The sequence below is a fragment of the Poecilia latipinna genome, unplaced genomic scaffold (assembly GCF_001443285.1).
Source record: "Poecilia latipinna isolate Pla-1442-1.1 unplaced genomic scaffold, P_latipinna-1.0 Scaffold553, whole genome shotgun sequence".
NCBI lineage: Eukaryota > Metazoa > Chordata > Actinopteri > Cyprinodontiformes > Poeciliidae > Poecilia > Poecilia latipinna.
In genome coordinates, this window is record NW_015113169.1 from 262,674 (window position 1) to 276,244 (window position 13,571).

Genomic DNA, 13,571 nt, shown 5'->3' on the forward strand with positions numbered 1-13,571 from the left:
GCACCTCGCTGGAGAGGACGAGGCTCGATATGAGTGAAGGAGGAAAGAAAATTCACGCACCACATCAGAGTGGATGATTTAAAAAATATGGTTAGGTTCACTTGAAATCATGATTTCTTTTTATTTATTTATTTATTTATTTAGAAAACTTGATCAGTGAATTCAGAGAAAAATAATTACTAGGGAATATGCATTTTGTGTGTGTGTGTGTGTGTGTGTGTGTGTGTGTGTGTGTGTGTGTGTGTGTGTGTGTGTGTGTGTGTGTGTGTGTGTGTTATGCGCTGGCAGAGTGATTAATTGCTCATGATTTGTTTTGCCTACTAATTAAATCTCGCTCGGAGTGATCAATCACTGCAAGGAGATGAAAATGGACTCACTGGAACTTAAAGTGATACGTCGCAAAATATGACGTTTCTTAATGAGTAGGACTGCAACGATTATTTCATAAACTCGTTGTTATGTAGACTCCTGCGTTCAACAGATTAAAGGGCCGCGATGTTGGGCTTCTTCACGGACAAAGTTTTGTTGGAAAGCCGTGAAAGCGCTGCTAAAAAGTGAAAGATATAAAGTACGTCTAAAAACAGGGGTCAATGTGTTTTAAATCTTACCAGAGTTTAGAAGAAATAAACTAGCCTCGTTTATAACTTTAACATTTTATTGAGGTCAGATAAAACTTAATACAGTCCAGTTCAATGGAGCCACGGACTGTCCGATCTAAAAGAACCATAGAATGACGTCCTTGGTATACATTTCTTTCCAGTTAAAAGCTACAAAAATTTAATTTGGAGGTCATTAAGTCTTGGCTAATAAGATTGAATACACTTTAATCAGGCCTTTTACTTTCTAAATATAATGTTAATGATTTTGATTGTAAAATGAATTGCTTCGGTTTAGCAACAACAAAAAATGTTTAACATGGATTTGGATTCGACTAAAAATATCGGTTAAGCCAGCTATTAGCTAGCTATTCTCACTTTCTCTGTAGAGTCCAGCAGGGCTGAAGTGAACACCATGTGTTGTATAATCAGTAATATCCCATCTCAATCAAAGTGGACATGGACTTGTGTTTGGAAAGGTTTCTGAGCTGGAGCTAAAACTTATTTGTTTCCTGCTTCTGCTAGCTTAGCGATGCCAAAGCTAGCATGCTAACAAGTTTCAATTTTTTTAAAATCCCTCATTAGTTAATTGGAAATGAATTCTTATTTTTTTTATTGTTTATTAACATGGAGGACAAAGAAGAGTACTTTATGACAGAATGAGACGTTAGTCTTGATTCTGCAGCCAACAAGAGCTAAAGCTAGTGTGGTATTGACTCCCGCTGTGACCCTGTGTAGTTCGTGAATGGATACATTGATATTGACCAATTTGGGATTTATGGTCTTAAATGAATATTTTTAAAAGAGTATTGCGGACTGGGGAAATGAAAAGTAATGCTGCTTAAAATTGATTTATTTTGTATACGGCTACATCCCATTGTTTATTAAAATACAAGTTGAGAAAATAAATTGATTTATTTAAGCGATTTGAGTAAAATTATCTTGAAAACAAATTCGATTTTAAGCATTTTTCTTCAGAAGCTGTTGCATAAATTCGAAAAGTTTGAGGGGGGGGGATTTTTTTTCAGTGCACAACAAAGTTTTTTTTAAAAAAAAAAAAAAAAAAAAGAGTTTTCCCCATTTTTTTTTTTTTTTTTTTTTTTTTCTAGGCTGAATAAAGACAAGAAGTGGTCGATATGTAACATACTTAAAAATAGGTCCTGCGGCCGGAGGGAAGGCAGAGCAAACGGGTTTAGCGAATTATTCCAAACTATTTCACGGCCTCCAACTTGTGGGCCTCTTCAGCACAACAACTATTAAAAGAAGCGTTTAATCCTCGCATCTTATGACCGGAAGAAGCCATATATTATCCGAGAAAAAAAAACAGAGAGCGCATCCTGTTGGGAATGTTTGGGAATCCTCCACCGCCAAAGCTCTATAAACTTCTCACGCCTGTAAGCGATCCGCACATTAGTGGCGCATTAGTTAAACCAACTCCGCGGGCATCACGCTAATTGCTCACTTTGTATGCAAATATTGGACACGTTGTTTGGACAAGAGCAGTCGGGAGGAGGAGGGGGAGAACCGAGGGGCAGAGGAGGGTGGAGGGGCTGATGATGGGACAGGCTCTGTTGTCAGTTGCCACCCAAGACGTGATTCAGCTCCAACAATTACCATTATCTGTTCCTCAGTTGGACGATACGGGACGAATCTGTAATGATGACGAGTGTTTCCTTGGCTCTTTGTTGAGTTTTTCTTTTCTCTCTCTCTCTCTCTTTTTCCCCTCAAAGTCCGCACCCAGACGTCATTGGTGACAGCACTCCAACCATTCAGGTAGCGAACGGAGGAGGGAGGCTTTATAAGCGAGCGGCGCATGGAGATGCGGTTTGTGTAAACACTGAGCTCGGCGCGCGGATCGCTGTTTTGACACTTCGCAGCAAAGTGGGGAGAGGTTTACTCTGAGGACTCGGTTCCTTTTAATGCAAAAAAAAGAGAGAGAGAGAGAGAAAGAAGGAAACAAACCTCGGATTGTCACTGAGTGTACGCGATGACTGGTGCGCCGAGCAGGTTCAGTTTTTCCGTCAGGAGCATCCTGGACCTGCCTGAGCAAGATGCGGAGGCTGCGCCGCGCTCCTCCTCGGTTTACTCCTCCTGCTCCTCCAGCTCGCCCTACACCTCCTGGGTGGAGTGCGATCGGAGCCCCTGCATGTGTGAGTTGTCGGTTTTTACTGGCAAAATGTATTTCTTAAAAGAGCAAAATATAAAGGATTTTGCCAAAAAAATATATATATATTATTCTTGTTTTCCCTCCAGCTTCTGATGAGGGCAGTTTCGAACCGTCCCCCGACTCAACCAAGCCGGATGACTCGCCCCTGGACTTGGAGCCGGTTGAGAGGATCAAGAAGAGCAAGAAGCGCCGCGTCCTGTTCTCTAAAGCCCAGACCCTGGAGCTGGAGAGGCGCTTCCGCCAGCAGCGCTACCTGTCCGGGCCGGAGAGGGAGCAGTTGGCCCGGCTCCTCAGCCTCACTCCGACCCAGGTGAAGATCTGGTTCCAGAACCACCGCTACAAGATGAAGAGAGGCCGGGCGGAAGGCGCGCTGCCGTCGGACGCGGACATTCCGCAGCCTCCGCTGCTGCGCAGGGTGGTCGTTCCGATTCTGGTCCGGGACGGGAAACCCTTCCACACCTGCTTCATTGAGGCGGACAAAGCCAGCTGCCTAACCTCCCCCGCGCCTCCTCATCCTCAGGCTGTCCCGTTCCCGTTAGCCTTCCCTGCTCTCCAGCATCCCTCCCCCGGATCGCTTCCTTCCCGGTACCAGCAGCACTTTCCAGCCGCGGCGGCCTCCAGATTCGCCTGGAGGGACTTTTGGAGCGACTCGGTCCCCTTTGCTCCTCTCAAATGAAGATCCTCCTGTGAATGCACGAACTCATTTAGAATGGCATCAAATGTTGTCTAAATGTTTTTTTTTTTTTTATACATTTCTGAGCTACTTAAACATTTAGATTCACACTTTAGAGCGAAGAATATTTTGCACAATTTCTTTTTTTTTTGGATGCGTTTATTTTATTTTTGTACAGCTGATTGTTGGTGCAGCGTGTAGGATATTTTTTAAAGAGATAATTCATTTGTATGTCTTTTGCTCTCTTGTGTTTTTGAAATCTTTTAATTATTTGTATCAATAACTTTTGTTTTCATTCCAGTAGATAGGGATGTGTATTGTAAGAAAACCAATATTTAGTCTCAATTTAAAAAAAAAAAATGTTTTTTGTTTTTTGTCTTCCAGAAGACTTTTTGTAAAGTTTAAGCTGTTCATGTACAACAATTATAAATAAAATCACTTATTTTGGATTAATACTGTTTTAGAGTAATGTGTTTATTTCACTCTAGCTGCAAATTGGTTTGGTAAATTTTGTGTCATTTTAAAACATTTAATATTTTCTGACTGGGTGCATATAGGGCAAATAGATGTTTATATGTTATAATATACACATAAATATGTGCAGTGATAACATATAAAATATATTATGGATACATTTATTTAACTGTAAACAAATAAGTTCTATTTATGTAGAACTTATTGACGTTTCTACATAAATATGAAGGAAGTTTGCCTCTTTTTAGCATTTATCATTCTCTCCAGAGTTGATTCTTATCCTAAAGGGGAATGCATGTCTCAAAAATAATCAATCTGTACTTGTGTATATATTATCCAAACAGGATGATAAATTAGGAGTGATCTAAGAAGCTTTTTTGATTTAAAAAAAAAAAAAAAAAAGACTAATTATGCAGCCAAAAGCTGAGCAAACATCTTGTCTAAAACAGCTGGATCTGGTAAAACATGAGAATCCCCGGCCGCTTTTATCACATTATCTGGACCCGGAGCTGCTTCTGCTCTCTCAATTAAGTTTTGTTAATCTGATGAAAGTGTACTAATAAAGTGCATTTATTCTGGAAATGTTAGTATGTTTAGAGCAAATGTGGCTTTCAAAGATGATGGAGTATCTCATACTATTTACATGTCTATGTCACTTTTTCTGTAAATGTGTTTGTTTTGATGTAATTACTATTATTTTTATTTTATGCTTTACACGTTCTGTCCTGATGTGTTTCACAGACAGCACGACGGGTCTGGATGCCCTACAGCGTCGGGTCACATTCGTTTCTGCAAAAGCTTGAATTTCAAATATTTGAACTCTCATCTGGAGAACCGCTGCATGGGGTCGGAAAAACGTTGATGCTTTCGGAAGCCAAGCTGAGATGACACATTCTCAAGGAAGCGTGACCACCCCGATCGTCGGCCTAAAATACAAAATAATATTTTAAAAAGTCTCTGCATTTAAAACCATGTCGGTGTCTGGGGGCCGGGGGCCGGGGGGTTGTTCACTTCCACGCCCCCTATAATGTTGTTTGCTCGTCCTGTGACCCCGCAGCTCATCGTCCCTGTCACCTGGCCCTTTGTCCCCATCGCTGGGGCCACCTTGCCTCACATATGGAGGGGACTGGCCGAACCCCTCAGCTCGCAGCATCTCCCCTTAAACGCTCCCTTTGTGCGGGTGTCTCCCCCTGAAAGGACCATTGTACCTCCACCAAAGGGGACCGAGACAAAATCTTTAGTGTTTCGATTCTCGTGATGTTTAATCAGTCCCTGCGACAAATTTATGAGCTTTAACCGCACAATGGTGTTTTAGAGCATCTCTGGGGTTTAAGGGTGACAAAGACAGGCTTTTAGAGGTTGCCATTGGTTTTTTTAAGTTAGTCAGAAGAATTGTCTGAATGGGACGGGCTCGTATTGGTCTGCCCATCCTCTGGTTTCACTCGCTGGCCTGCCGTGGGAGGAAAGTTAGGAGACGCACGTAAACTGAGAACGCTTGGTGGTGAAGTTGTGTCACATAATTTGTTTATAAAACTTTGATTACTAACCGACAGGGTTAGAGAAAAATAAAACTAGATTAGATTTTCAGGTTGAATACAGCTGAATCCGTTTTGTTTTTTTATGTTTGTGTAGGAGCTTAATTCTGCTAAATCTCTTAATTATAATATTTTGTGCTTCCTTTTGCCGATTTGGCTGCTGGTGTTCCCTGAATACCCACATTTTAGTCATTTTAATGTTTATGTCTTAATGTACAGATCCAGTTTCAAAAACGCGAGGCTAACCTTTAAAATGTGTTTAGATTTCAGTTTCTAGTCGTAAATAACAGTGAAATTGACCTTCAAATTCAAACGTCTACATGTGCAGCTCCCTCCACAGTTACCGACACACCCGGAAGTTGTTTAAAGCAATAAATAAATGTTTGGTGTGAATTGTTTCACGTTATTTTCTGCTACAGATGCAGGCGAGTGTACCATGACTTATGACAATCCCAAACACACATCTGACTCAAACGAATGGCACGTTCTCTCGTCTTTCCCTCTTTGAACAGTGGCAAAGAGAAATTGGCTTCTGAGTTTGTTATGGTTGTTTATAGTCTATGTTGGTCAGTCGTGTGTTTTATTGTTATAGTTATTATTAGCTAGTGTGGTTTTAAGAATACTGTACAGCACTTTGGTGCACTTAATAGCTGTTTTCAAAGTGCTTTACAAAAATAATTGACATTGACATTGATATTGTGTCTTGTCTGTTTCCTGCTTCCAGTAATTTCCCGACTGTATTCTTACCGTATCATTTCCCATTTCCATCAGTTTGTATGTTTGTGCCTCCAACCAGGTGCCAGTGGTCACTCTCCTCAGATTCTCCTCTTCCAGAATGTTTCTGATGTTTCCACATGCGTTCAGTTTGTTCTGTTTCTTCAAATAAATAATAATAATAATAAAAACCCAGAATCATCATCGAAGTGGCATCATCATCCGCCTGTCATTATTTGGTGTCACAATTTAAGACTAATTAAAGGGGTTTTTGTCAAAACAAACTGATGTTTTTTTTTTTCTACAATCTGAATATTCAAGTGTAATGTTTTGAATTTTAAAAGGAATAACTCCTGCATTTGTCACAAAAAGCAAACCATTACGGGTCCACCAGTCATCTTCAAAGTGAAGATGGCTTAATCTGTATCCATACACACATGAACAGACCTTTCTTCTTTACTGGCCTAAACTGCATCAATGCCTGAAGATGAGCTGCAGACACTTGCTTTCTGTTCTATCTCTGCAATTTATCAGTCACAAGATAAATATATATTCCATGACATTTGATAAAGATCTTATTCCATCTGGCAACTGCCCTTTTCAAATAAAATTGTGGATTTTAAGTAAAATCAACTGCTCTGTGTTATATTGGAACAACATGAAAACTGTTATTACTTGACATTGTGCGCAAAAACCACTGCTTCCCAACAGAACCCGCTTTCTTATTCTACTCTACATGTATTGAATTTAAACAACATTTGTGTGAGTTAACGTTCAGCCCCCTCAAGCAAAACCAAATATGTGGAACATGTCAAAATGCTCAAAATGTTCAAATTGTGGACTTTCCCCACATCTTGTTTTTACGTGTTGGATATTCCATAAGATGCAGGCAGACTGTGACTCAGTGGGAAGAGTGAAAGTTGTTGGACTGATTCCAGTGTGTAACAAGGTGATGTAGGAAATGCCACTGAAGAACCTTTTTTTAACAAAATGTTTTATGTATTATACTGTAATAGGAAATTACATAGGGACAAAGTATTGTTTGAATGCATTACAGCAGTAAATTAGGTATGGAAATAATTTCTGCATGTTGTGCAATATGAATATTAAGGTAGCAAAAATGATCATCATTCATCACAAACACAAGAACCTGATAAGTATTCGTACGCTCATGATTATGTGTGCTCCGTTTTAAACATGCATACAAGTAGATGACTTCATTTCTAGAGTTTTGACTTTTAATTTACACCCTAACATTGAATGATGTACAGGTAGAATAAATCTGTTTTGTTAAGAAAAAAAACCTATACCTTAGTAAAAACTGAAGTTATGCCTATAAACTGTGTTTGTCTGGGAAGTAAAGTACAATTAGGTGGGAGCTTTTTTATGAGAACAGAAGTAATACTAAAAGAGATTCATGTCATGCTGTTACTAATTGATCTGCTTACTCATCTTCTAAGTCTCATGTTTTATGAGTTTTTTGTTGTTTTGTTTTACGCAGAATGTCAATGTTCACAATGTTCAGCATATAGTTATAAATTATCCTGATCGATTTAATTGGTGTCTGAAAATTGACTTTACTCATAGCGAAGGCGGCTTTTGAACTTTTGTTCCCAAGTTCAATTCAATCTATATTACATTGTATTTTTGTGATATTAAAAAATAAATAAAAATTCAACTGGTACAACTGCTCCTTGGGCTGTTAGGGATCATCCTCAGCTGCAAACATTGCTTATGTCTTGGTCAGCTCATGTTTGCCTACATGTCAGATTAAAAAACATGTAGACAAGCTGAATTCCTCATTTTAAAGCATCATTTGACAAAAACAGGCTGTGACTCACAGTGATCCCTACATAGAGCTTAGTGATTACAGGGTTTGGTTTTCATTCTGGTGTAACTGAAAACTCTGGTTCAGAAATGTGTTGCTTGTGATGAGGAGGTGATGAGACTCATGTGTACATGTGGGCTGGATTATGGATGAAGTTGTTCATTTAGTGAAAGTCAGAACTTTCATGATACTGGTGGTTAAGAACTTTTCAAACTTGATTTCATTGTTGACTGTTTGCTCAGTCACCAAACTCTCCACTAGATGGCGGAATAACACTCACTGTAAAACGCTGAAAATCTGCTTCAGCTCCACATGGTGAAGAGACTTATTGATCCACAAGGTGGCGCGTTTCACCCAAAAAAAAAAAACCCTAACTTGCTCTAAAACAGTGTCCCTGCTGCAGAATCAGGCCCTCCAAATAATGACATAATCGTGACTGCGTGACGCATGAGCATTTGCTCAAAGGCTCTGTGGCAGGATGGTGAAAATGCTAACATCCGGTTTTTGAAAAGGATTTTTAGGCCACTCAAATCCACCAGAGAGGTTTAAGATCAATATAAAAACTTGATATTTTTTCTAAAAACCGCCCTTTGTGTTTGTATAAAGTGGAATAAATATTGTCTATTGACCATAAAGACAATAGACTTATTGTCTTTATGGTCAATAGACCATAACAGATAACAGATCTCTGTTATCTGTTATAACAGAGATCTGTTAACAGAGATCTCGATAGAGATAACAGATCTAATTTTGATTAAATATCATAGCTAAAAACTATCCACCTACCATCTGTTCAATATTTGCATTAGAAACAGAATAGCTGCATTTTAAAGTGTTCAACGTATGAATATTGACCCTACAACAATTAAAAAGAATGTATTGATCTTAAATTATAAAAATAATAATAATAAAGGACCACCTCTTGTTCTTTTCAACTCCTGACGTTTAGTTTCTCTATCCTCGGGGGGTTATATCATGTAGCAATCAGCTGAGCAACCACAGCGTGTGGCCTCAATAACAAAGGCTCCGTAGGCTCACATCCGCCACTTTCTTAGTGTTCTCATTATTTCCAGAAATTAGCGGGAACATTTGGACTAATTGCCGCTAATTGGCCGTAATGAGCGCGTGGTAGAGCAGGGATAGGAGGGGGGGGGGAGAAAGGTACTGATTTAGATGATTAAGAATGTCTTGCAGAATTCTTTAATTAAGGAATGCATATGCAAGCTTTAGCGTGGATGTATGAAGATGCTGTAATTTCATTTGCTCGCTGTTATTATGGCCAGGCAGTTAGTTGTTGCGATGCAAAACAATATGTGTAGCCATGTACTATGTAACTACATGATAGTGTTGCTTCATTAGATGCGCATGTGATTTGGTTGTTTATGTTGGAGCAACATGACAGGAATAAGGGTGCAGTTGAGGCAGCGCAATGCACAGCAAACTAAAAGTGATCGGCATGTCACTACAGGCAGCACACTCACTGATTCTGACTGTTGTTCGCTTCTTTTTGTGAGATGAAATTTTCAACAACAACAACAACAACAAAAAAAAAAAAATAGATGCAAAGACTGGTCATTACTTAGGAGTTAACCGGTGTCTGCTGAGAGAGGCTGCCAGCAGAAGACGCTGTTCTCCTGTCAGAGGTGGATGGAGCTGCAGACTCAGGCGGATGCTGGGAAATGTTATGATGCTGCTGCTGGGATTGACACCTGGATAAAAGGTTTCACAAAATCAAAATATTCCAAACTTTTTTTTCCCTTTTTTTCGTTTGTTTGCTTTATTATTAATTATTTAGTTGTTGTTTTTTAATCCTAAATAATTGTATTTTACTAGAGCTATAAACCGTCATACTGTATGTAGCGCAACAATAAAAATGTAGGATTCAGGAGCGGAACATGATGCATAATAACATACTAAATTAATAAGGCAAAAATAATGCGTGATGAAAGTGCGCAAACAAGTAGAATTTACAATTGTATGGTTTTAAACTTTGCTTCCTGCATTCTTATAAAATTGATTAGAAAATAGTACAAGTTTAACAGTAAAAATGCAAACATATGTGGCGAATTTCAATCAAAATGTAAAAATAAGCCAAATAAATATCTTAAGAATGTTCAATTATGTTTGGGTGGTTGTCCCGATTTAAAATCAAACAAATATCACAAAAATACATACTAAAATAATAGCACATTTTAAAAATATAGGCTATATATATTCTAAAGGGTAAGATTGAAAGCTTTTCCCTGACAAGATCAGATTAGATTATGTTTTTATTAAGGACTGCCTCGCGCTGAACGAGCTCACCTTACTAGCTAATTTATAGCTTCGTCACTACGCTAGCTACAAACGGATACAAACTTAAATTATTGCTCAAACAAATAAAACTTACTGACAGCAACTTGTACAATGGTATTTAGCTTCCTTACAAAAGTCATTTTTGTAGTGTAAGAAGGAGTTCTCTTTTAGCAGGTTTCACATTAGCATTAGCATTGTTGCTAAATAAGCAAAAACTGGAAACAAACGTTAGCTCTTTGCGCCAAAAAAGTTATAGGACATTTCTTGACTTCTAATGCCTATTTACTACAGTCCAAAATGTAATTTTATAGTGTAGGAACTAGGAAGCAGAGCATGTTGAAGTTTATTTCACTTTACTTCTCGCTCCATAGCAAGTCTTAATTAACCTTTACTGAGTAGATGCTCTTTTGTATAAAATCACAGTATATAGTCATGGCTATTTTGTGCTGGACACTGCAAATAATTAATTACAATAACAGCTAATAAAACCTCTTCAGTTTTCCAAACATCTCCAGTTAAATTCTAATCAAGATGTCCTGGCAGGACTTGTCACCAAAATAAAGATTATTAGCCATTAATGAAGTTTAAAGCAATTAGCCAGACTTTTCAGTGGGGTTATTCCTATTTACTTTGGATGTAGTTTCTATCAACAGAGCGGCACGTGATAATCCGTCTTCAATTTATTTTAAGAATAATTATTTAGTCAATGAAACGTCTCCTTTAAAAACAGCCTTACTCCAGCCTCTTGCTGACATCACAGAAGGCATAGTTCTTTTGAGTATACAAGTATTTGGTTTTCTTGCCATTTTTCTTCTTTATTTGCATATTTTAGTCAAAATCCTGCTTTAAATGTAACTTAAATGCTACAGAATGTTGGAAACAGACAAGTTATTCGTCCATCACATTGTTTACTGTTACCAACTGATAATCCAGTTATTGTGAGGTCGTGAACCCAAACACACACTAAGCAGAATTTTTTTGTACCATGTGTGATTTCACAACTTTGAATTTAGTGAAAACCGTAGTTTATAAAAACCTTTGAATTGTCTATCTACATTTGGTAGTAGAAAATAAAAAATACACAAGGACATGGTACCTTTAAGCTAAAATACTAACTTCCTTTTTTTACTTTCTTTTTTTTTACTGATTGATGTCCTCCACACTTCCATTGAGCAACACGATTGAAATTGACACATGAAATAATGAAGATGTCTTTTTCATGCGGTGCCATTTTTAACTGATGCAATATTCCACCGTACAAATTAAATTCTGTAAATGTAAAAAAAAAAAAATACACATTTTACAACAACCAGGACAATAATAATAATAATAATAATAATAATAATAATAATAATAATAATAATAATAACTTTCAGATAATATCCGGAAAAAGCCTAACTCCTTTTCGATGACGCTGTAAAAAACAAAAAACAAAAAAATTCAAGGTGATTGGGTTAAACTGTAATCGCTCCTTGAGCATTAAGGCAAGATGCTACTGAGGGCTACCTGGACTTGTGCTGCAGGGAAAGTAGCTACTTGAACACCGTTAACTTCACATAAGAGCCTCTCCTTCCGCCAGACTAGATTTTTCTCCCCTCTCTTTTTACGAGGGTGTTCATCTGAATTTAGGTAACACGCTGCTTTCGTCCAATGACATGAAACGTGGGGAGGAAAAAAGAAAGAAAAAAAAACTAGGGGGGTTAATCATTTACGCAGCCACTTAACGCGCGGATGTGTATTTATTTACTTATCAGTATCAGGCGTTTTTTTTTTTTTTTTTTTTTCTTCCCTCCCCTCCCCGCAAGTGCACTTTTGCATGTCTGAGTACGATAAGGCATAACACAAACAATCCTGCAATCACTGGAGGCCTCTCATGGCCATTAAAAGTCAGTAGTTCAACCGAAGAGTGGTTCTCCAACTCTCAAGTCTATATAGGCCTCCTTCCTTCAAGAGGCCCTCGTAAACATCACTACAGTTAATAAAGTGCATTGTGGTCAGGAAGCAAACAGCGGCGAGTCGCTAACTCCGCCATGCAGAAGCCGCGCGCCCGGACACCGCCCCGCGGCAGCAGCGGCGGCAGCGGCAGCGCCGGGGATGAGCGTTTATGATCATGTGCGGCGACGCTTATGTTATTGTTAGTGGGAGGGGAGCACATGTCTTCTAAGTGAAATTACGCTCGGAGGCTAGAGCCGTTTTTTTTTTTTTTTTTTTTTTTTTTTTTGTATTGTTGCCGATGCCCCGCCTCTGATGGTAGCCTTAAACCTGGCACCCGGCTAAAACAAACCAAAGCCAGCACCGAGCTCCCCACTCAATCCAATTAAAGGCGCGACTTGAGGCGCTCTCCTACGTGTTCATCTACTAGGATCGACGTTGAGACAACAGGAACCAGAGGGGCTTTGGCCAAATAAAAAAAAAAAAAAAAAGGAGAGGAGAGAAGAGAAGGGGGAGAGAGAAGAGAAGGAGAGATTGCCTTGCCTTCTAATTTCTCCCTCTCCAAGCCACAGAACAATGTCGATGAGCCCTAAGCATACGACTCCTTTTTCTGTTTCCGATATCTTGAGTCCCCTTGAGGAAAGCTATAAGAAAGTAAGTATGGAGAATAACAACTTGGGGGCACCTCTCGCTTCTTACCGGCAGCCGCAGGTCTCTCAGGCGGCGATGCAGCAGCACCACATGGGCCACAACGGGACTGTGTCAGCGGCTTACCACATGACTGCGGCGGGTGTCTCTCAGCTGTCACACACTGCCATGGGGGGCTACTGCAACGGCAACCTGGGCAACATGGGCGAGCTGCCGGCGTACCAGGACGGGATGAGAGGCAGCGCCACGGCCACCGGCTGGTACGGAGCCAACCCGGACCCGCGCTTCTCCACCAGTGAGTATCCACATCCCCTACCTCAGCGAGGCTCTCTGTGTGTTTCAAACGTCATTTTTCACACTGTTTTATTCTGTGCAGCAAATCAGATATAGTCTAAATATCTAATCCCCAGCCCAGACAGTTAAGATTTTTTTTTCTTTCTTCCCAAGTTCATTACATTCATCTGTAATATTTTTTTTCCCCCACTTGAGCTGGAGCATCTGGAGCACATAAAAGATTTCCACTCGGGCTTTAAAAAATATACGAGCGAATTGTTGTCGTGCTGCAGTTTGGCGGAAGGAAACTAAAGATGCAGCCGTAGCAAATGTCAGCAGAGCAGATATGGAAACCCTAGAAACAATTATTATAAATAGACGTTTATTTATCTTATTAAGGGAATACGACTAAAGTGCAACATTAAAATGGATCGTG

At 39.3% G+C, this 13,571-nt stretch overlaps 2 protein-coding genes across 2 annotated transcripts in view; both read left to right on the top strand.

The window, feature by feature from the left end:
• The first annotated feature begins 2,173 nt into the window (after window positions 1-2,173).
• Window positions 2,174-3,784, top strand: nkx2.9 (NK2 transcription factor related, locus 9 (Drosophila)). The gene is made up of 2 exons (XM_015041479.1): window positions 2,174-2,746; window positions 2,850-3,784. Exons 1-2 carry the CDS (start codon window positions 2,584-2,586, stop codon window positions 3,437-3,439), a joined length of 753 nt encoding a protein of 250 aa, XP_014896965.1. The 5' UTR covers window positions 2,174-2,583; the 3' UTR covers window positions 3,440-3,784.
• An 8,319-nt stretch (window positions 3,785-12,103) lies between these two features.
• Window positions 12,104-13,571, top strand: part of nkx2.1 (NK2 homeobox 1) — a 3,067-nt gene continuing 1,599 nt past the window's right edge. The window contains exon 1 of the mRNA XM_015041477.1: window positions 12,104-13,157. Coding sequence (XP_014896963.1) covers window positions 12,791-13,157 — 367 coding nt within the window. The 5' untranslated portion in view covers window positions 12,104-12,790. The remainder of the gene's footprint in view (window positions 13,158-13,571) is intronic.

Coding starts and splice junctions, on each gene's coding strand:
- nkx2.9 (XM_015041479.1), top strand. CDS start 2,584: ATGACTGGTGCGCCGAGCAGGTTCAGTTTTTCCGTCAGGAGCATCCTG. Junction 2,747..2,849: donor CGATCGGAGCCCCTGCATGT/GTGAGTTGTCGG, acceptor TTTTCCCTCCAG/CTTCTGATGAGGGCAGTTTC.